This window comes from Ceratotherium simum, chromosome 16 (genome assembly GCF_057802395.1).
Source record: "Ceratotherium simum simum isolate JZ-2026a chromosome 16, ASM5780239v1, whole genome shotgun sequence".
Lineage (NCBI taxonomy): Eukaryota > Metazoa > Chordata > Mammalia > Perissodactyla > Rhinocerotidae > Ceratotherium > Ceratotherium simum.
The window spans coordinates 10,663,509-10,687,188 of NC_141915.1; the positions used below are offsets into that span (position 1 = coordinate 10,663,509).

Consider the following 23,680-nt stretch of genomic DNA (forward strand, 5'->3'; position numbering starts at 1 on the left):
ATGTTGGATTCTATATTTTTAACTCACAAAAGCAAGATAATCTGATTTCAGATTTTAATTTATTTGGACTTTAGTTTACAAAGGAATTTAATATTTGAAATTTAATTTCCCCCTGGGGGTTATATTCAAATTTGTGGAATTTCTGTGATGTTTATTATTGTAGCATTTTAATGTTGTCATTCAATCTCACTCCATAACCTCTGATATACTGTGTTGGACAATGCGACTAGATGTAATTTGGAATGGGAAATAGGAAAGAAAGTGAATTTTCAACCTTGGGTATACAGTTGCCTTGAAATAGATTAAGATTCTGTTATGACCATTTCAGAGCCTTCTGAGGCAATTTACAAGCCAGTGGTTCACAAGCTTTGCTGCATGTCAAAATCAGGCCTGGGGAAAACATATTTGCAGGGCCCCAAGCAAGTGAGTAATGGTTAAAACTATTTACTCAAGATTTGGATTGATATGCAATATACTTGGTCTCTGGGCCTCTTTCCAGACCTCTGGGCCCTAGTGCTGTACAGGCTTTCCCACCTCTGGTTGGCTCTGACAGGGAAGCTTTCAAGATGCTGACTTCCAGGCTCTACCAGAGATTCTTACTTAGTTGGCTGGGGTGCTCAGCGTCAGCACGGTGCTATCTGCAGGCGGGTGGGTGAGCGCCCAGTTCTGAGGTTTTGTTAAAAGGTGCTTTGGCTCTTACACTTCACAGCCTTTTCAGTAATAAAGAGAAATTCTGGTTCCCTGTCTGCCTACTCTCATCAACTAGTTTCTCAAGGTGGGGTGTGGATCCCCCACCAGAGACCTAACATTGGCTGCTCTATAAATGTTCATCCAGTGAACAATGTTGTTGGCAGCTGACCCAGAGGTCTCAATTTTTCACATGTGAAGGAAACAACTGCTAATTGTTTGGCCCAGGATATGATTCATCCAGGAGAAACCTTTGCAAATGGTTGCCACACCTGTGATTATTCACACTTGAAAAAGAGAGTGAAAGAGTGAAGGTTTCATGAGAGGTTGGCAGTTGCAAATGGTAGAAAGGACAGGGCAATGGAGGAGCATGTGCAGACAGAGGCCCACTCGCCCAGCCTGCTTCATTCTGCAGACAGAATCAGAAAAGGCCTCAAGGGCAGCTTCACTTCTGACAGTAAAGATGCCTGCAGCGGGAAAAGGCAGGGATGAACCCTGGTGGCGATGGGGCGTGGAGTCAGGAAACATGGATTCTAGCTCTGTCAGTAACTAGCAAGTCACTTAATCTCACTAAACCTCGGGTTCCCATCCAATCTGAAGAGGATGGACCTGGACGTTCTCTATAGTTGGCTTTGGTTAAAACATTTTGAGAGGCTGGCCCCCTGGCTTGGCGGTTAAGTGCGCGCGCTCCGCTACTGGCGGCCCGGGTTCGGATCCCCGGCGCGCACCGATGCACCGCTTCTCCAGCCATGCTGAGGCCCCGTCCCACATACAGCAACTAGAAGGATATGCAACTATGCCATACAACTATCTACTGGGGGCTTTGGGGAGAAAAAGGAGGAGGATTGGCAATAGATGTTAGCTCAGGGCAGGTCTTCCTCAGCAAAAAGAGGAGGATTAACATGGATGTTAGCTCAGGGCTGATCTTCCTCACAATAAAAAAAAAAAACATTTTGAAATGGTATGACCAGCTTCAGTTATATAAAAATTGAAAACTTCTTTCTTTTTTTTTTTTGAGGAAGACTGGCCCTGAGCTAACACCTGTTGCCAATCTTCCTCTTTTTTTCTTTTTTCTCCCCAAAGCCCCAGTACATAGTTGTATATCCTAGTTGTAGGTCCTACTAGTTTTTTTATATGGGATGCCGCCTCAGCATGGCTTGATGAGCGGTGAGTAGGTCCATGCCCAGGATCGGAACCCCAGGCCGCCAAAGTGGAACACACAAACTTAACCACTACACCAATGGGCGGCCCCAAAAACTTCTATATAGTTAAAGACAGCATCAACAAAGTTAGAGGACAAGTGAAGATCAAAAAATTGGAAACAATGAATATGTCCATCGAAAAGGGAAATGGTTAAATAAATGATGGGATAGCAATACAGTGGAATACCATGCAGCGGTAAAAAGAAAGCAGAAACTCTTTAAACACTGATATAGAATAACCTTCAATATATAGGTAAGATAGGAAGGTGCAAAACAGTGTGTATAATGTAAAAAAACGCTTATATAAGCATAGAACCACCCCCCCCAATGGAAAAACAAGAATTTGTAATATTGATTGCTTTCAAGGGAGGGCAGCTGAGTGGCTGGAGAGCAGAAGATGGGAGGGCAAGTTCTTACTGGATACTCTTTTGCACCTTTTGAATTTCAAACCATGTGAATGTATTACCTGTTAAATCAATGATAGAGAAATTAAGTGATAGACTGGAAGGATTTTGAACTCTTTTGATAACAGCACTTCACATTCTACCTGGTTTGAGAGTTACTTGTGCATACATCTTATAGCAAATCACCTTTTGGGTTGTCTAGCCTGCTCATAATAAGTGGCCCCTCTACCTCTATGAGGACCGCTTCCTCCCCTCAAGCACTAGCTCAGATGCCCTCACATTCCTCCTGGCCCACAGCAGCAATGTGACACTCTTGCCCCATCCCCCAGACAAAGATGGATTTGCCACACAGATGTCATCTGTTAATATCTCAGGACCCATCTCCAAAGGCCATGACAGAGATGGCCACCTCCCAATCAGTCTTTGGAAAGGCTCCCCAGGGACAGTGCCCTCTGTGCCTTTGTAACCCTCTGCAATTGGCTTAGCTGTCTGAGCCAGAGGCAGCCCATCTAAACAGGGCATAGAGTGGGAGGCAGACAGAACTGTAAGGGAGAGGCGAGTAGAATTAGAGGAGGAAAAATAACAGTAATGAAGTGTCCTTGAAATCAGGGAGAGAGGCCACCCCGAAAAAGAAGGTTGTGAGGCTCACCTCCCGCAGCTTCTCCTGGGCCTCAGCCAGTGCTGCTTGTTTCTCCTGAAGCTGGGCCAACGCAGCGTTCATTCGGATGCGCTTGGGCTCCACAACCCGATACAGCCGCCCGTACAGCTGCAGGGAGACAGCCACCCACCCACTCATCCACCCACTCACCCGCGGTGATCCGTCCTTCCCACCTGGGTCTTCCGTTCCTCCAGCTCTTTCCTGTGTGCATCGCCCTCTTCCCAGGCCTGCCTCCATGCTTCCCACCCCACCCCCGCCACTGCTTACCTCCATGGCCCGTACCCACATGCAGAGGGACTTGGCAGCACTCGAGACCCGGCCGATGATGTCAGGCTGGAAGTCAGGCTGAGCACAGTAGGCCCCTATCTTCTTCAACACCTTATCTGAGATATTGTCTTTATCAAAGTTGATCAGTGACTTGATGAAGTTCTGTTCTCCTGTGGGATGAAAGTTGGGGGACTCAGCCAGAGGGCCTACCGCCACCCTCCTTGTCCAGGCTTCACCTCCAATGCTCAGGCATGGCCACATTTTTCCTGGGCTCAGTTCGCAAGGCCAGAATATCTGACCTCATCTTGAGTTCCTTCTGCTGACCTTGCTCCCTTCTCTAGAACCTCGAAGCCCCCAGGGCCCTCCACAATCTTCCTAGCCTCATCTCCCATCACTCACCTTGAATACTCTCAGCCCAACCACCCCAACATCATTCTTTCTATCTGCTTTGCACTCTCCTCTGGGGTAGGGGTCGCCACACTACGGCTTGCAGGTTACATTCTACCAAGGGGACTCAAAGCACAGAAAACCACAAGAGTGAAAGAGAAAGACTCTTGTTTTTCACTTTCTGACTCTTGCCCTTTTTGGGGGCCCAAAGGCATTCCTGTCCTTGGATTCTGCGATACATTCCTACACCTTCACGGCAATTTCCCCCCTTTCTTTTTGGCTTAAATTAAGACGAGTTGTTTTCTGTTACTCACAACCAAAGAATCTTAACTGATATTTATGTCTTCTCTTTCCTCGTAGGCTCTATGCTGTTGACGGGCTGTACAATGCCTCGTTCATCTCTGTCTCTCTAAGTGCCTGGTGCACAGCAGATGATTAATAAATGTTGGGAGCATTGACATTAATTCTCTTTTGGTTCTGTAGCTTACCTAGCTGCCTCTTGGCCTCTGCCCAAGTGGGCTCGTTGCCTCGGAGAATCATGACTGCTTGCATCACTATCTCCACTTGGGTGGGGGGCCGTCCATAAGACTTGATCTCGCCTATATCCTTCTTGTTTAGGGACTCCAGGGCCTGGGAAAAGGGATTAACTTAGGGAGCATGGCCAGAGTCAATTCAGGTGGCAGGACAGGTCCTTCATGGAGACAGGACCCAGCTGAGGCACCCCACCTTCTTCCCACTTCCCCAGGGACTTTGAGGACAAAGAAAGCCGGCCCCATTCCTTCCCTGGACCCTCCTGTCCCGATACCCGCATGGCTTCTTCCAGGGCTGGCAATGCCTCTTCTAGATCCTTCTGGGCATTGTCAGCGAGTGCCTGGCACTTGACTTCCTCAATTGCAATCTTCTCACTATTGGCTGTGACGGCCTAGGGATGAAAAGAGAACGAGGGTTTTGTCTTGGCCTTGGGCAAAGGTGGGGTGACAGTGTTGGTGGTAACGATGAGAGATGAAGCTAAAGAAAATGTGAGGAGTGGAACGTGCATCCCCTGACACAGTAACTGATAGAGACCAGGAAGCCTCTGCCCAGTGGGCACTGGTAGTAGGGGGGCTGGAAGGGCAGGACCAGTGTGGAGCCCCCCACCTTCTGCTGCTCATCTGCTTCCCGCTTCTGCTGCACAATGATGACTAGGTACTCCTCACACTGTTTCTGGAACTCAGCAACCTTTTTCTTGGCATCCTCCAGCTCCAAAGACATCACTTCCACCTTTTCCCTAGTTTCATCGATCTTAAACAATCCTGTTTGCAGTTTATTGGCCTGGTCCAGCAGCTCCTGTCGCTTCTCTCCCAGCAACCTGAAAGACAGAGGAGGATAAGAGGCTGGGCTCCCAGAGAGGAGACTGGCCTATATAGTCTCCCTTCCCAGTGTTTCTCTAGTCCCTGTCTTCCTTTCTGTTGCCACCACTGCCACCACTCTAGTCAGATTTTTATCATTTCCTGCCTGCATTACTGCCAACAACTTCCCAACTGGTCTTCCTGATTCCAGACTCTCCTCTTTCTGATTTATTCTACACACCAGCGTCAAAACCAGCTTGCTAGATACTGTTTCATCACACCACTTTCCTACTTAAGAATCTTCCACTCTTCCCCACTATGCAGCAGGCAGGGGGCTGCAGTGAACCAGAAAACACAAACCCGTCTCGAGGGGGGAGGGCATCCCTGGACTCCAGCCTGTTTTTCCCATGTGAGTATGAATGTGGGCTCAGTATTGCCACAATTTCTGTTTTGTAAAAAGAAGCTGGAAATCTGGATTTTTCTAAGGCTCCCAAGTGTTAAATGTTGGCAACTCATTCAAAAAGTTTTAACGTTGTACAGTGAGAAAATGCATGTAAAGGGCTTAGCAGTGACCAGCAAATAGTAAACAAAATGTAAGCCTATGTACCCAGAGAAGGCAAGGAGTATGTTTGTTAACTGGTATAGTGTGAGTATCTAGGATAGTGCCTAGCACATAGTAGGTGCTTAAAAAATGTGTTAAATGAATGAATAAATGTTGACTAGTATTATCACTACAGATGGCTTTTTCTCCACCTTGATTAAAATACTGAATCCAATAAATAAGGTGGGTTTTTTTTCCACATTTCTCTTATATCCTTCAAAGCAAATTATTATTGTGCTGTGCACATAAAAGACACTCAATACAACTTAATCAATGAATATATAATTTGTGAGACCGATGGAAAGTCTGGAAGACATTAAAGGCAGAGAAGAGAGGACTGGGTATATACATTACGGATCTATATGGCAATGTCACAGTTGTATTGTGGTTGAAAAAAGAAACATCATTCTGGAAAATAAGGACAAAGAGAGTGTGAAGACAGGTCATAACCAGAGGGCTCTAGAGATGGCCATGCCCCCTAGAAACCCCATCTCTCTTTTATTAACTTCCTGGGCAGAATTAAGACTGCTTGCACCTCTGCCATTGCACACTGGCACCCTAGCCCTTGAAGGGGTCCCCTTGGCCAGCTCCTGGATATTTTCCATTACATCATTTCACCAGTCAGCCTCAAAAGACACCAAGCTCCCTGGCCCTCCCTGTCTCTACTCTTCTTCATACTTCTTATATCCAGACACGAGTTCCAGGTAGTTGGTGGGTGTGACGTAGTTGTATCTTCGCAGTTCCAACAGCATCTTCTGGGAATACTGAGCCACTGACCAATGCATGGTAACAAAGATCTGGGCCACCTTCCTGTGGATCTGAGGCCATGGATAAAGGATGTAAGACAGAGAGTAAAGACAGAGGGAGAACGGCAATTGGGGGAGGGCAGGGGTGTGATGAGAGAGGAGAGGAGGGTCTCACATTCTCTTGAGTTCCCAGGTCTACTCCCACCAGATACTTCTCAGCCACCTCCAGCAGGGCCTCTCGGGGCCACTCTGAGAACCAGTTGATGGTTGTGCAGTTCACCAAGGCTGGGTACTGGCGGATCCGGTTCCTGGTGAAGGGTTTTGAGAGGCAGTTAAGTCCATTCGCAGACTCAGCCTCGGGCTACTGGCTTCGTCACAGGTCCACCTGCTTTCCAGGAACCTAAATGCCCCATCCTCATGCTCCTGGATCTCCTTGTCCAGGTTCTGTTTCCCTCAGAGCTAGTGCAGTGTAGTATTTAGAAACAGATTCTGGGGTCAGAAAAACCAGGTTCCAAACCTTCCAGGTGTGGATCTTGGGCAAGTGATCTAACCTTCTGAACATCAGTTTCCTCATCTCTAAAATGGGAATAATAAAAAAAATACTAACTAGGATTAGGAATTCAATGAGGTGACACATGTAAAATGCTTAGCACGGTGCCTGGTATATGTAAATACACCATATACCATAAATATGAAAAAAAAAGTAACCCAAATTGCCTCTCTGCACAAGTTCTCTGTCCTCCTCCTACTTTCTGATGCCCTTAAAAATCTAGTCATACCAAGAATGGACAAGCAAAATGTGGTATACACATACAATGGAATATTATTCAGCCTTAAAAAGAAAGGAAATCCTGCCACATGCTACAAGTCGCATAATAAAGCAAAGTAAACAAGTCACAAAAAGACAAATACTATATGATTCCACTTATCTAGAAGTACCTAGAATAGTCCCTCACAGAAACAGAAAGTAGAACGGTGGTTGCCAGGGACTAGAGGGTGGGGGAAATGGGAAGTTGTTCAATAAGTATAGAGTTTCAGTTTTGCAAGATGAGAAAGTTCTAGAGATTTGTTGCATAACAATGTGAATATACTTAACACTACTGAACTGTACACTTAAAAAATGTTAAGATGGTAAATTTTACATCATGTGTTTTTTGACCACAATTAAAAATTTAAAAACAAAACAAAAAACCACCACTCAAAAGAAAAAAAAAACACAAAACAATCTAGTCAAACCAAAAGGGAGTGGACAACTCCTATGTAAGCAGCAGGAACTTCCTGAAAGAAAGCATGGTCTAAGGAAAGGAGCTGGGGCGTGCCAGGCGGGAGAGCCTGGTGCTATTCATGAGACTCCCGTGCAGAAGGCACGGGAGGCCAAAAGAGGGGAGGAGGACCCCATGAAGAGTGCTGGGCACTGAGGGGGAAGAAGGCTATACCCAGGAGTCACCTGAAGGGGTCGCCCACGGGGCTGAGGCAGAGAATGATGTGCAGGTTGTTCCGCACGCGCTCAATGAGGTAGGCGAAGAGGCTGTCCGAGGACTCAGGCACCTGCTCTGCCCGGGCCTGGTCTATGATGTGTGTCTGGATCTGCACAGAAACTACACAGAGTCAGAGGGCTGAAGGTTCAATGGTAGAACCAGGGTGGGTGGCAAGTGAGGCTGGGCTGAGAAGGTGTGGGTTTTAAAGCAGCTCTGTCCAACAGGGTCCCTTGAGGGAAGATGGCTGAACAGGAACAGCTCTTCCACCTAATAGGGGGTGAATAAAGGGGGTACTACAGTAGCGTACTCTGGGATCTGCGCTTCTTCAGCGGTTAGTTGGGAAGGCCAAAGAACCAACTGGTAGTGGATATGGAAGAGATCATACCTCTTCAAATTCATCAGTCTTGTAGAGATTGGGGACCTCGCCTGAGCTGAGGATGTTGTTAATGTCCTCTAGGAATGATTCGTCAGCAATTTGGGCGTCCACGAAAAGGAAGGATGTGGCCTTGAGCTCTACCCCAGCCTGGCGATACAGACGCTTAATATCTGGCCCAGATGAGGGAAGGAGGAAGAGGGGAGAGACAGACTCTTCAGATTCACCATCCTGTCCCTTATTCCTCTTCTAAGATTTAGGAACCCTCCCCCAGCCCGCAATACATACACACCACCATCCTATACTCCACATGGGCCTGGTACGTCTCACCATCTTGCCCCCATCTCCCCTCTCTCTTGTAATTGCAGGAAGTCAGGCATCTGATCTTTCACGCCTAGCCCCAAACCCTCCTCCATTTCAGAAACCCAGCCATACCATCTCGGAACTCCTGCTTCCGATAATGTTTGGTGACCTCGATCTGGAAGGTGATGTACTCGCAGATGGATGAGGCCAAGCGGGCCAGACTCTGGCGCCCGCTGCCCCCAATGCCCACTAAGAGCATGTTGCCCCGAGGCTGTCCAATTACTCGCACAATCCGTGTGACTGGGGGTAGAGGGGTAGGGGATGAGGGTATGAGTTGGCTGAGCAACCTCAGGGGACCTCCAAGCCCTAGGCTGGAGATTAGGATGACTGAAACTAAAGTAGAGGGATCAAGAAGTGGGAAGAGGTTAATGCCTGAAGCCTTGGTAGCAATTCGACTTTTAACCTCCACCATTCCTATTAAATACCACCATCAAGGAAAAGCCTACCCATTGCCACAAGAGCCTCTGGAGCCAGGGAGGAAGGCAACTTCCTGGACTTGATTTGGGAGAGACCTGGGAAGGGATCCCTATTTCCTTGGAAATACCCATAATTGGGATGCTGAGGATGGGGACGGGAGTAGGAAGTGCTCACTGTGTTCGATAGCCTCTCGGAAGAGCACCAGCTGCATTGGCACAACAGCAGGTGACAAATTGTACTCATTCAGAGCCGTCTCCATGGCTGTCTTCAGTACTGCCAGGTCAGTGAGGTCTTCATACACCTTGGGCTCCCTCAGGAAGTCCCCTGGGCCATGGGAAGCGAGAGTCAGATCTCAAATTCCTGGTCCTACCCAGACTTCCCCAAAAGGGCCCTATGCATCAGGACTCCATGCCCCAACCCTCCTTCTAATCCATCTCCTAAGGGTCTCCAGCCTACAGCAGTCAGAGCTCCCAGCTCACCAAAGATAGGAGGACGTTTGTTGGGACAAAGATTATGAAATGTGAGGTCAAAGAAGGAGCCAAGTTTGTCACTGATGATGCCCACAAAGGCTTCCATGTCTGCCACATCAACCAGACGGTCAGAGAAGACTCTGTTGGGAGGGAGCTGGGGTGAGATCTGGGAATACAGAGAATAGCCCTGGGGAAAGGAGTGTCAGGACACGGGTAGAGGCGGGGCTTGGGGCAAGGCTGAGGAAGCCTGGATCTGGCCGAGGCGGCAACTCACCTGAAACATTCATGGATCCAGAGTCGTGTGATGCTGGACTTGGTATCATGAAAGTCCTTGTTGGCTCTAAGCATGCCCTGGAACACCTGGGGAAGAGGTGTGGCTCATGGGGTGGAGGGAGACAAGAGATTTCCTCCAGAAGTTTCCAAAGTAAGGCCAGAGAAAGCAACATTCTAGGACGGGGGTGTTTTGGGGCATGTGGGATGCTATTGAGCTCCAAGGCTTACTTTAAGGAGAAGAAAATGCCTCCAAGGGGGCTGTGCCAGATGAAAGGGGCAAGGTCAGATGGAGTTTCACCTTGGAGATGTCTCGAAGGTTGAAGAGGTAATGGATCTTGGCAGGTGTGGGCAGGAAGCGCTGTACCACGGTGTTGTACACTTCTAAGGTGGCCTCAGTCACCACATTCCCAATGGGCTTCACCTCTTCCTCAAAGTCCTGAAGCTTCTGATTGATCATGGTGCCGAATATTCGGATGATCTGGGACTCCTAGAAACAGGCCCTCAGATGATCATGGTGCCGAATACTCGGATGATCTGGGACTCCCAGAAACAGGCCCTCAGACTCACTTTCTCAGGCTCCTGGCCCTTCAGCCAGGCTGGGATGAGGGTGAGGAGAGTAGAACACTCGCCTTGGGGCCAGAATTTAAGGGGGCACCAAAAAAACCCCCAAAATCAAGAGAAATAAAATTTTAGTGCAATATTTAAAGATCAAAATCAATGCAAAATATCCCTGATGAACAAATATCAACATTTTAAATAAAGGTGAGAACAACATTATTGATTTTTCCTTTGCCTCAGGCTCAATATTGTTCAGCACGGTACTGGACTGATCTTATGTTTATTTAAAATTTTGGTATTTTGTTCATCATAAATTTTTGGCATTCATTTTTTAAAAATATTACATTAAAAGATTATTTATCTTGATTCCTGAGGATTTTTTTGCACCCCTGAGTGCCTTCCTCGCCTCACCCTAATCCTGGCGCTGCTCTCAGCTCTCAGCTCTGTAGGATCTACCTTCCTTAGTCTATGCGGGCGCCACTGCATTCTCTGCCCTTTGGGACTACAAGGCGTCATGTTCCAGAGCCAGCAAGTGACACTTTCATTCTGCAGCTCTCCTAGCTCAGGGGAAGCAAGGGTTCCTATGGACAGCGGCCTCCCCTCTGTATATGATAGCACCCTGTATGCAACTCTGCTCGGGGTCCCTCAGCCCTCTCCTTGATCTGCCCTCTCCCTCTCTGGGACACGGATGGTTTTGCCTTCTACAGTCCCCCTACCCCAGCCCCCAATGTGCCCTCACTGTGGGGAAGGTCATGTTGATGATGTTGAAGCGACTCTGCAGCCTTGGGGAGATGACAGTCCGTCCACCCCCAGGAGGGCCCATGGCAGCCATCAGGAACATGTCCTAGAGAGCAAAGACAAGACGGGGCAGAGAGACAGGTGGGAGGAAGAGATGAAGCAAGGCACAGAAATAGGGAGGAGGTACAAGGAGCCGAAGAGAGTAAATGGAGGGACAGACGGGAAGTGGGACGGGGACAGAATGAGCAGGAAGAATCATGGAGTAATGGGAGCAGGGAAAGGTGAAGCGAAGGAAAGGATTAGGGAAATTTTTTTTTAGAATTATTAAAGTAATGTATTTTTTTCATTTTATCATTATAATCCATGTACCCAAATTAAAAAAGAGAGGTAAGTTAAAAAACAACATTTGATTATGTCTTCTAGACTTTCTCTCTTTTTTCTTTTTTTTAATATATATATCACATGTGTGTGTGTGCACGCACATGTGTGTTCTTTCTCAGAAACATAGGAATATATTATTAGGTGAGTTTTTGACCCTGAGTGCCAGATAGATGAGCACCCCAGATATAAAGCTGGAATGGCTGCTGCCCATTAATTCAGGAAAAAGAAACAAATAAGATGCTCCAAATCCCATGGAAGAAGAGCCAGGACTGAAGGGGGATGCCTGGATCCTGGCTGGGGAGTGGAGAACTGACACCGTGGAGGTGGTTGTTGTAACAATGGGGGGCAGAGAAAGCCTGGAGAGGGGAGTTACAGACCTAGACAGTTCTGGGTGGCATCAGGGGTGGCACGAGAGCATGGTATGGAGGCCTGGAAAAGGAGTGGAAGTTGGAGGACGGGATCCTTTGGTCACAAAGCACAGGGCACGGTCAATGAGGAGAGTTAATAATAGGAATTGACAACTTAGGAGCCAGATGTCTGGGTCCTGAGAAAGGCAGAACACTCCTGTGTGGAGAGGAATACAGAATCATAGGACTCTATCCTGAGGTCCCTGTGGAGTGGGAACTGAGCCTATCATAGGAGGGAATAGAGGCCTGAAGAATGAATTCTCAGGATGCTTACTCGAATGTACTTGATGGTCTGCTTCATACGATCATACCAGAAGCCATAGTCAATCCAGAGGCGAATAAGCTCCAGGGGTGGCTGGGACCCAAACATGTCCTTAGCTGGCATATTTAGGTCATCCATAAAGGTGATCATGCTTTTGCCCCCAAATGGCACATAGACACCCTTGGTTCGTTTCTCCACCCTGCTTTCAATGATGCTCTGCACGTTATTGGATGTGGTCTAGTGAAAAAGGTACAGAATGAATGCCTGGGTCCCCCAGAGAAATACAGGGTTAGAGAGGAGGGTCAGTCAGGCATTTGGATCCCAAGGGAAAGCAGAAGGCAGGGAGAGCATGGGGAGCTTGCGGTCTGGCCCCCAGGTCCTGCAACACACCTGTGCAGACATGTTGACAGTGAGCACTGACCACTGGCTGGATGGCAAGGACTGCAGAACACTCTGGGCAATGGAGGTCTTTCCAGTCCCCACAGGACCCACCAGCAGGACGGGATTCTGGTTAGCCACCAAGGCGCTGACCAGGTAGTTGTAGCGAACAGTGTCGACAGTGGGTACCATGATCTTGTAGAAGGGGGAACTAGGGAAGAAAAGGAACTGTGTCTCAAGGATCAGTGACCCACTCCCTTCTAACTCTGCTTCATTCTGTCTCCCAATGTTTATCTTGCTCTGGCATCACTAATCTCTAATCACCAACTCTGCCTCCTGTGGGGCCTGGGGATTGGGCATTCTGCTTTAGGACCCTGTCCCATTTCCTCTGGATCCATTTCCTGTACTTGAGTCATCTCTGCTCTGGGATCCACCTTCTCTTTTCCACAGCTCACTTTTGCTCCTAGGCCCCAGCTCCCTCTCCACACCTCCCACCAACCACAGCCCCAAGCCCAACCCACCCCCCCAGGCCCTGCCCTCACTTTGGAGGGTAGCGCCAGCTCTTAGGGAGCTTATCCTCAAATGATGTCCAACTCCTCATCTTGGGGTCCACAAAATACTCGTACACCGTGTCCTAAGGAGAGAATGTGTTACCAAATCCTTCCGTTAGTTCTCCCCAACCCAGAAAAAGTGCTCACAGACCACTGGGTAGAAGAAAGAGAGCTGGGTTGGCAGGCTGAAACTCAAGCAGAGTCTAAGGATCTGGGATACTGGTGGGTTCTGGAAAAACAGGATAAGTGGGTTTGAAGGCCCTGACCTTATTGGGAAAGGAGCCCTCAATTTCTCGGAGGTAACTGTCAATCTTCTTGCGGCCTTCCTCATCCACAGAGGCACACACAGACCAGATCATGCTGAACACAAATGTCAACTCTACCATGGAGACATAGTTTTCACCATCAGCTGGGTTCACCTGGATGGAAGAAGAGAAGGGGAAATACCCTACATCTAGAAGAGATAGAGGGATCTATTTTGGCAGGTCATCACATAGGCTTAGTTTTCCTCCTTTCCTGGTTCTATTTAGAAAACCATATGGTTGTACAGAAACCTAAATCTAAAACATTTAGATAAACTTGAAACTTCTTGTAGCTCAGCAGTTGCCCTGAGTTTCTTCTCTGCTAAGTTGCAAATAAAGACATAGCAGAGATCCAGCAACACCATGTCTACTCTGAAGAAGTGCCCATGGGTGCTCAAGGAGACAGGCCCAGGGACATCCGTGGTGACTTCTTTGTAACTGCAAAAAACTGGAGATGACCTAAATGTCCACCAGTAGAGGGACAGAAAAATAAAATGTCCTGTTCTATAGTGGAATAATATATAGCAGCTAAAAGCAATGAAATTAACCTATGTGTAGCAATATGGAACTCAAGAACACATTGCTGATTTAATAAGCATATTGCAAATGTGGCATATAGCATGATACATTTTTTAAATATCACATTTTCTATGGATACTTATGGGCTTATATGTAAATATATATTTAAAAAAGGTCCGTAATGACACATACAAACATACTCCAGTATGTAGTTACTTGTGTATAGGGGGGAGTAGATCAGAATTGGAAGGACAGAGATGATCAAAAAGGACTTTTGTTTTATAAAAAAGTTCTAACTTGTAGAAAGGAAACTAGATTCAACTATCACTTGTGTGATTAAAAATTAAAATTTAAAATGTATCAACTTAATAGCAGAAACAGCATTTTCTGCTCATGCTCAAACCCCCCACCCAGAGGGCACGTAGCAGATGGTGTTCTTTGATAGGGTCTGTGGAACACACGGGCTGTGCAAACTCCACTGCTTCCTTGGGGAAAATGGCCAACAGACAGCTAACTCAGCATCAAGCATATCATCTCTAACCTACTATGTGAAACAGCTACAGGTCCCGTGAGTGGGGAGCTCTTGGAAGATGGGTTCTGAATTAAGATACATAGAACAGCAGACAATGTGATATACAGGATGCTGTCCAATCCAGAATATTGGACTTGGTCTTAGAATAATCCTCAATCCTCAAAATATAGGTGAGAAATTGTGTTGAGACTCTATTGTTTACCACATTCAATCGAGAATCCTGGATTGGAATATTCAATCCAGCTCACCCCAACACACAACACATCTCACTATCCTCTTCTTTGGGTCTCTGCTACACTCAAGAAGTTCTGCACACAAACACCACCCACTCCACCCCACCCCGCCCACAGGCCTGACTCTTATGTCTCTGCACTTATGCAAAGGCCATTTTCTTTACCTAGAATGCCCTCCTCTCTCTCTGCTGTTCATCCGTGCTCTTCCCCCTCTGATGAGCCCCCGACTTGGCCTGTCTTCCTTAGCACCTGGGTGCCCCTGACACTAAATTATTGTCCTTTTCCTATATGTTACCTTGTAAGTTCATCTACACAGTTTTAACGTATATTAACTGTACCAGGAATGACATATACTGTTATAGATCTTAAGTGTTATATAACTTTAATATAGTAACAGTTTAATTATCCAGCAATGTCTTTAAAAACAATACAAACCATTTCTAGGCAGTGATTTAATCTCAAGAGAAAATATCCAATTTTGGTCCTTACTCCATAATTATAAACTGAACAAAATTTTTCTTAAGTATCAATTAATCTGAAAATTTCTAAAACCCTTCATCAGATTAGGCTGAGGGCTCCTTCCAGAAGAAATGGTATCCCAAGGCCTCACGTATACCAAGACTCAATATTTATTTTTTGAAGGGATGGAGAAATGAGGAACCAAATGAACTATCCTCAGCTCCCAAAATATGTGTAGGAAATTATAGTGAGACCCATTGTGTACTATATCCAATTTAGAGTTCTTAGTCTGGCCTTCCAGTGAGGATGCACATGCACGCGCGCGCGCGCGCGCACACACACACACACACACACACACACACACATCCCTCGCTGCCTCCATGGTTGGTGAGGCCTCCCCTTGGAGTCTCTGCTCCACTCACACCTGGTGTTCAAATCGTGTCTCAGACACACCGTTTCCCTGAAGCTGTCCCCGGGAGGTCATGAGCCCTTCCTGCCCTGGCCCTGCTCTGGTCTCCACTTACCCCATTCTCTGGCGTGGCCAGGGCCGAGTACAGCTTGCAGAGGGAGATGATTCCACTGTATTCAGGGAGGGGCACTGGCTCGTTGCAGTTGTCCTTCTTGAAGGTCAGCATCTTGTTGATGAACTTTTCGAACATGCGCTGCAGGGGCTCTGCCTCAACCTGGAGTTGAATAAGAAGGGGCTCTTTATTCATTCTTGTGTCCCATAGGCCACGCAGGTTACTTTCCCTCTCCTCATTTCCCTTCATACCTTTGGCCTCTTCTCTAGCCATGACTGAACATAGGGCTTCCAGCCCAGATCAACATAGTCAGTGTAGACCATCCCGCAGCGAGACACAGTGGCTGGAGAGGCCACTGCCAAGTTCTCCACTTCGAACAGGAGAGACACCTAAGGATATACTTTGTCAGAATCTCATCTTTCCCTCCTCCCTGCCCCCATCAATAATAATAAAAACACCCAGAACTCTGATGCCCCAAGGTGTCTCTACCAAGTACTAAGTGTATGACAGCATGAATAAAGATCTAAGCTTTACAAATGATTTGCTTTTTAAAAGAAATTAGAGCTTATTCAAAGATATCCTCATGAAAAATCACTCTCTTACTTGCATTGTTTGAGTGGTTGGAAAAGGGTGTGCTTTACAGCCCATGAATTCATAACCCTGGGTACACAAGTGAAGGTCATCCCGCATATGTCAGGGGAAATGAGGCTGAGGAGGGCTGCCTCAGTCTACACAGGGCTTCCTAGTACAATTGTTCTCAACATCCATGGTAGACAAGGCATTTTTTTCTTCAGTCACAGGTTTCCCTGAATCCAGGCATCCTCCTCCTCCTCAGCTCCCTCTCGTAGAATTTACTCTTCTCTTAGGATTCCAGTGCTCTTCCCCTTAGCCCTACCTCAGGCCCTCCAGTTTCCAACCTGCAGGGCCTCAGTAGTCAGCGCACCCCTGTACCTGCTCAGGCATGGCGATGCGCTCTCCGTTGATGAGGGTCAACACTTTGTTATCGTCCATGACAGAGTTCATGCTCTCAATCCACAGTGTGTCCACAGGGCCATCGAAAAGGATCCACTTCTCATCGGGTTTCTCATCTAGTAGAAGGTGGATGATAAGGAAACCAGGAGCCTCTCACCCAGGCCTCCCTCCCCACTCATCTCCTCAGAGACGCAAGCAGATGCTTGCTTGTATCTCGGTGTCCCCCAAACATTTTTATCCCAAATTTGAGCTTTCTATCCCCAGACTACCCACCCCCTTAGGAGATTCAGGCATCTGCTCTCCCTGCCCCCTGATCCTTTGGGTACCTGTACATGCCGTCCGCATGACACTGGACAGGACGCCATCTGTCCATTCGTTAGTGTTGAGGTCATATTCCCCATACAGCTCGCCAAGGGACAGGGCCTTAGGGTTCAAAGGGAACTCCTAAAAATGACACAGAAAGGGGTTTTTGAGCTGCTGGAGGACACAAATCCCAAACATCTCCTTTTATTTCCAGCCTCCCTTTATTTCTAGTATTTGTTTTTGCCCCTTCTCTCTCTCCTCTCTCCCAGGCCTCCCCAGATCCAGGCCCTACCCCCCGGGTCTGCACTGCCCTCCCTGACATCTACGCATTCTTGCCCCAGCCTCCACTGTCCTCCTGATACTCAAGTCTCTGCCACTGGCTTCATGGTCCTGACTCCGTACTCTAACAACGTTGAAGTTGGGGTCTCCAGCTCGGCATAGGGAGGACAAGGAGGACTGAAGAATTCGCCATGAGGCAGTCTTGCCGCTGCCCGTGCAGCCCACGATCATGGTAGAGTGGCGGGAGTTCTTGGTTTCATACAACTGGATAACCTTGGTGAGGGTGAATGCTGTGGTCTGCAGGCCCATATCTCGAATCTCCTGCTCAATGGTCTCCCGCAGCTGAGTGAAGGGAAAATAAAGGAAGGAGAAGAAAAAGGATTAGGCCTGTAAAGGGCCTTCAAAACCTCCTCAATGCCTGGGAAGTTAATGTTCAAACTGTTGAAAATGGCACCAGGGCCCTTTGCACTCTGGCAATTGTTCATTCCCTGGGAAGCTGGCCAACTGCAGAGTTAAGAGAGTGGGCTCTGGAATCAGCCAACCTGGGTCTCCAGCTTTCAGCTATGTGAACCTAAGTAGGTTACTTCTCTTAGCCTCGCTTTCCTCATCTGTTAAATGGGAGCAATGATGATGCTTTCCTCATAAGGCTGTTGTATTAGATAAGATAGTTAACATAAAACATAACATCTGACACAAAGCTCTACATGTTTTTTCTAATGTTATTGAACAAATATTTACTAAGCCTCTACAGAATGTGCCAAGCAGTGTGCTGGGTGCTGAGAACAAAGCAGAGTCCATCCTATTGCAGAGCTCACAGTCTAGTGGGAGAGCCAGACATTAAACAAATCATCACCTAAGTTAAAAAGTAATGCTTATAGAATCATGACCATATGGATCAGTCCCAGAATAGTGTGCTATTTTTAAACACACAGCCAATGCAACCAAATAAGTTCAAATAGATGCAAGATCTTTACTTGTATCTCTCAAACACCACTAAGAGGCCTCACCACTACTATCTCCTTCCTTCTCACAATTAGTTTTATTAGTATGTTTGCTTGTGTGCATCATGCCACAAGTTTAGTACATCACAATTTGTATTTATTCAGTTTAAAATATTCTCTACTTTCTTCTTTGACCCATGAGTTATGTAGAATTGTATTGCCTAATTTCAAAATATTCAGGCTTTTTCTATTTTGTTATTGATTTCTAGCTTAATCTATTGTGGTCAGAGATCATCCTCTGTATAATTTCAATCATTTTAAATTTATGAGACTTATACTTCATAACCCAGCATATGGTCAATTTTAGTAAATGTTCCATGTGTACTTGAGGTGAACATGTATCTGCAATTGTTACCTGCAATGTTCTATATGTGTCAGGTCAAATCTGTTAAAAGCATTCAGATCTGTATCTTTATGGAGTTTTTGGTATGCTTGCTTTATCAATTTGTGAGTGAAGTATGTCAAGATTTCTCACTAGGGTTGTGGATTTATCTATTTCTTCTTTTAGTTCTGTCAATTTTGTTTTATGTATTTTGTAGCTATAAGTGCATACAAATTTAGAATTGTTGTCTTTCTGTGCATTGGCACTTTTGTCATTATTAAATGTCGCCCTTTACCATAAACTCTACTTTGCCTGATATCAGTAGAGTTACCATTGTGATCAGAAAATGTGTTCTAAATAAATTCCTTTGAAATTTTTGAGGCAGATTTGTGGCCTTTACATCGTCGCTTTTCCTAAATATTCTATGAGTGCTTTAAAAAAATGGTTATTCTTCAGTTATTGAGTGCAATTGCTATAGATGTCTATTAAATCAAGATTGTGTTGTTCAAATCTTTTATATTCTAACTGATTTTTAGTCTGCTTGGTCTATCACTCACTGAGAGATGATAAGATCTCCGCTATGATAGTAGATTTGTCTATTTCTCCTTATAATTATGCAAAATTTTGCCCTATTTATTTTCAGGCTATATTATTAGGTGCATCCAAATTTAGAATTATTATAACTTCCTGGTGAACTGAACCTTTTATTATTATGAAGTGACCCTCTTTATTTCTAGCAATGCTTTTTGCCTTAAAATTGATGTTGTCTGTTATTGCTATCCCAGTTTTCTTTTGATTAGTATTTGCCTGATTTATCTTTTTCTATTCTTTGACTTGCAACGCTTTGTCTTTATGTTTTTGGTGTGTCTCTTGTAAACACTATTCAATATTAGTATAACAATGTGTACTATTCAATGTATGATTCTTTTTCCTTTTCTGCATAACTTTTTTGTTTTCCCTAGGAGCTAATAGTTGCTGTAGTTTTTATTTGCTTAGTTTTTAATGTACGTATCTCTATGCAACTCCAAACTTTGCCAGTTGACTAAATCTCTCAAAACATTTATACACATCAAGTATCAATTTCTTCTTCTTAAAGAAGTCTTCCTAGGGCCGGCCCTGTGGCTTAGCGGTTAAGTGTGTGTGCTCTGCTACTGGCGGCCGGGGTTCAGATCCCAGGCATGCACCAACGCACCGCTTTTCTGGCCATGCTGAGGCTGCATACATACAGCAACTAGAAGGATGTGCAACTATGACATACAACTATCTACTGGGGCTTTGCGGGGGGAGGGAAAAAGAAGTCTTCCTGAAGCCTTCAGATTTGCTCCAATCTGGATTGGCTTCTGTTTTTGTCTGGTGCATAACCATCATCCTGTGTCCTGTATTTTCCTTTTTCTTGGTACGCTCCCACATTTTAGGAGAGCATATTCTCTAGTAGCTTTCTAAGAAAGGATATATTGGAGGTGGTTTTTTCTTTGAGAGTCTGCATGTCTGAAATGTCTCTGAGCTAGCCTCCTACATGACAGGTTAGCTGGGTATAGAATTTGAGCTTGGAAATAATTTTCCCTCAGAATGTTGAAGGCTGCTCCATTGTTTATAGATTCAATATTGCTATTGAGAAGTCCAACATTATAATTCTTGTTTTTTTGCATGTCACCTCTCTTTTTTTCCTCCCTATTTGGAGGCTTGTTAAATCCTATCCTTTTCCCGGTGTTTTAAAATTTCGCAATGATGGCCTTGGTAATGATTTATTTTATCCATGTGTCATGCACTTATGGATCCTTCCATTTTGGAAAGAGATCCTTCAGTTCTGGGGATTCTTCTTGAATTGTTTCATTATTCATCCTGCCCCCCTCCATTTTCTCTGTTTCTACTTCTTGGAACTCCTATTATTTGGATATTGTCTTTCCTAGACGGACTCTTAAATCTCATCTCTTTCCCCCTTTGCCTGCTCTATCCTATGGAATATATCTTTCTTAATAGCATTTCATTAGTATTTCATGGATACAATATCTTAATCTTCTCTTTAAGAATACTAATGATAGATTTTTTTTAAAAACTTTTTTTCTCTCTGCATTATCTATTTTCTCCAATTTTCTTTTTCCTATTTGTTTTGGCTGCTTTCATGTTAGAGTCTTTTCTCAGATGTGTGGTGAGTCTTGGTTTTCTGCTCATATACAAGGGTTGAGGACTAAAAAGCTGAATGGAAGCTCTGAGTGTGTGAGTGGGGCTGTGAGTCTGTGAGACTGCAAGTGTCCCTATAGATAATTTATCTGGGACTTTCGTTGGGAAGTTTCCATTGTCGATGTTTTGGTTATTCCTCTTGGGCCAGACAGATTCCCCAGAGAGAATGCTTCCAATTTCCTCTCTGGCTGCTGAATTCTGGGAGCAGAGATGAAAGAAGACTAAGGCTTCAGCATTTAATGTGTAAACATTCACTTAACCCTCATTTTTAATAGAGTTTACTCCTGCTTTCAACTATACCCAGTATCCCCCAGACCAGAGACTGCTATTTTACACTCTAGTCTTCTGCCAAAGTGGGAGAGGCATGGTCATCCAGGGTCAAAGAGAAGGGGAGATCTAGAGATCTAACGGCTTCCAAGACAGTTTGCCTCCACTCCTCCTTGTTTTAGCTACACCTCCTTTACTCTTCCCACTACTCCCTACTAACAGAGGTACCTAATTCCACAAATGCTTAGCCTTTTAGAATTGCCTTTCAATTTCCCCCACGTCCAGGCCTCCCAGGTTTGCTAAGTAAGTCACAACTTATTCATTTGTTTCCTATGTCGAAAATTTTTGTCGTTATCTCCTCTTCCATTCTCCCCATCCTTTTGGGTATCTCTTTAGAGTAGTTGTAATGGATTCTCAAAAGGAAACAAAATTGTTTTTAATCCACCTTCTTTACCTGGAAGTCCTGTTGTTGTTGTTTTTAATTTCAATTATAACATTTCTTCATTAACAGAAATTCTATTGGTTCTTTTCAAATCTATTTTGTTTAGAAGTCTCTTGGTCCTGACTCATAGTTTCAAGCTTCTCTTTTATTTTTTAAACATATTAATTTAGTTATTTTTTAATTCTGTGCTGATTATTTTCAATATCTGAAGTCTTTGTGGATCTAATTCAGCTATTCTGTTATTCTTCAGCCTTCCATTCATGATGTCTCATTTTCTTGTGTGTTTTGTGAATTTTGACCAGGAGCTGCTCATTTTCTTGGACTTTTATCTTGGACTTTTATGAGAATTCTTTGAGGCTTAAGTTGAAGTTTCAATCTTCCAGAAATAATTTGCATTTGCTTCTGCCAGTCACCTGGGGGAAGCACTAACAACCTGGAACTACTTAAAATTAACTTCTAAATTTGAGATTTTGGGGGATTACACAGTAGAATAAATTATGACCATGGACCACATGAGTGGCTTGTGGTTAGGAAATCTCAAAGGAGATTTTGTCCCCTCCTCCCATCACTGGAGGTCAAGACAAGCAAGTTTCTTTACTGTATGGACCCTTCTCAATGGTGGGTTTCTCATTTTCCTATTTACTGAGGATGTTTCCCTTGTGGACTGCAATTTATGCAGGACTGGGTTTTTTACTGTACCTCCAAACTTGGGCTGCTTTATCTCCTATCCCCAGTGCCTTAAATTCAACAAAAATTTTCAGGAAGAAAGCCAGCTTTGGCACTCACTTATCTCTCTGCTTTTACTCTCCCTCCTCATCCCAGAATTCCTTCTTTCTTGCCAGCATAGCAATGCATTTACAAAGATGTATTTTTATATTTTTTATCCAGTATTTTAGTGGTTTCAACTGAAAGGATCATTCAGTGTACCTAAACTACCATACTGCCAGAGAAGGAAATTTCTATACTTTCTAAAATCTTCCTCCTCCACCCCTTCCATTCCACTGCTCTCACATATCAAACAGTTCCTAGCAGTCTCTTCTCAAAAATCCCTGAATGAGGAGAGAAGTAGAGGCAGGAAAGGGTTGATTGGTATAAAGAAAGTAGAAAGGGCAATGGATGAGAGAGCTCAATAAAGTCAAAGAACTGATGAGTGGAAGCACTTGAGCTGGTGAGTCGAGAGGTAGGGAGTTGTGGTGGGAGAGTAGAACGCTTGAATAGGTCTATATCATTTTATAGATAAGTTGGCCTAAGAGAGGCCAACTGTCTTGCAAAAAGTCACAGCCTCGTGAATAGCAGAACAAGGTCTGGAAACCAAATGTCCTGTTCCTGGACCCACATTCACACAGATTGTCAGGAAGGGTATTAAAGAACAAATACCTTGCCATAGTCAATGACAGGCAGCTCAATGCTGGGGAATAGATCTTGCACGATGGCATTGAATAGTGGCACGTCGACTGAAGTTAGCTTGGCAATGTTCATATCTCTCATTGAGAGAAGCAACACCTAAACGGGAAAAGACAGAGACTCAGGCTTGAGAAGCCAGGGCCTGGTACACACTAGGGCCTTCCTCTCCAAAGGGGTGAGAGACAAGAGCCAAGAACAATGGCTACACCTGAGCTAGTCTTTAACAATACGATAGATAGGCAGAAGGGTGGGAATCCCAATCTGGGGAAAGAAAGGATCTCAAAAACTTGAGTGAAGATGCATAGGACCAGTGACAGTGGAGGTTAAGGTCCAAGGGCTGTGTCCTTGATCTACCTCTTCATCAGACAGATCTGGCTGCAGGCGGCGCTTCTTGCCAGCATAGCGCAGAAGGGAGGTGAGGGCACGCAGGCCGAAGTCATAATGGTCCTGTCTGGAGAGCTGCTGCACAGCCAGCGAGTAAAGCGTGTATACCTTCTTGGCCAGAATCTGGGGAACCGAAACAGAGGAGGAAACAACCTGTCTCCCCACAAATCCCTGTGCTTCATCTAGGGACAGTTATGGATATAGGAAGCTAGGTCCTGGGATTTGAAACAGCTAGGAGGTGCTCTATGGGCAATCCTAAAGAGAAGATCTTGTGAATCGTGCCATCATGGATTAGTGGCATCAGAGAGGGGAGACCTCCCTCCTCTGAATTCTTCTGCTTCCATATCCTACAGACAGCAGTATACATTCTTTGTAGGATAAGCTGATTGTGAGGCCTTCAGGGAGTTGGTCTGTCCAGGGAATAACCATGAAAGGGAAATAAAATAATTAGAGAAAAGAGATTATCGGAATACCTTGCAGTTGCCAAAGCCCTCCCCAAAGAGAATGATTTCTGCAATAAGAGTAGAATCAGGCACCACCATGGCTATTGGACGGAACATGGATTTAAGATTATCAGGAAGCTCTGTGCGACCAGCATAGCCTAGAAAACAATGCCATTTATTTAGAATC

General features: G+C 45.3%; 1 protein-coding gene across 1 annotated transcript in view; it reads right to left on the reverse strand.

Annotated features, from left to right (window-relative positions):
* DNAH2 (dynein axonemal heavy chain 2) overlaps nt 1–23,680 on the reverse strand; it is a 96,330-nt gene that overhangs the window by 22,532 nt on the left and 50,118 nt on the right. Inside the window, exons 39-65 of the mRNA XM_014789551.2 lie at nt 23,524–23,651; nt 23,021–23,173; nt 22,640–22,765; nt 17,173–17,391; nt 16,794–16,911; nt 16,447–16,583; nt 15,747–15,884; nt 15,499–15,657; nt 13,196–13,348; nt 12,921–13,012; nt 12,391–12,589; nt 12,013–12,237; nt 10,952–11,056; nt 9,953–10,141; nt 9,656–9,741; nt 9,391–9,521; nt 9,086–9,235; nt 8,567–8,734; nt 8,144–8,304; nt 7,728–7,867; nt 6,456–6,588; nt 6,213–6,352; nt 4,743–4,953; nt 4,411–4,527; nt 4,094–4,235; nt 3,219–3,388; nt 2,943–3,059 (exon numbers count right to left, since the gene is read on the reverse strand). Of these exons, the coding sequence (XP_014645037.2) occupies nt 2,943–3,059; nt 3,219–3,388; nt 4,094–4,235; nt 4,411–4,527; nt 4,743–4,953; nt 6,213–6,352; nt 6,456–6,588; nt 7,728–7,867; nt 8,144–8,304; nt 8,567–8,734; nt 9,086–9,235; nt 9,391–9,521; nt 9,656–9,741; nt 9,953–10,141; nt 10,952–11,056; nt 12,013–12,237; nt 12,391–12,589; nt 12,921–13,012; nt 13,196–13,348; nt 15,499–15,657; nt 15,747–15,884; nt 16,447–16,583; nt 16,794–16,911; nt 17,173–17,391; nt 22,640–22,765; nt 23,021–23,173; nt 23,524–23,651 (4,007 nt within the window). The remainder of the gene's footprint in view (nt 1–2,942; nt 3,060–3,218; nt 3,389–4,093; nt 4,236–4,410; nt 4,528–4,742; nt 4,954–6,212; nt 6,353–6,455; nt 6,589–7,727; nt 7,868–8,143; nt 8,305–8,566; nt 8,735–9,085; nt 9,236–9,390; nt 9,522–9,655; nt 9,742–9,952; nt 10,142–10,951; nt 11,057–12,012; nt 12,238–12,390; nt 12,590–12,920; nt 13,013–13,195; nt 13,349–15,498; nt 15,658–15,746; nt 15,885–16,446; nt 16,584–16,793; nt 16,912–17,172; nt 17,392–22,639; nt 22,766–23,020; nt 23,174–23,523; nt 23,652–23,680) is intronic.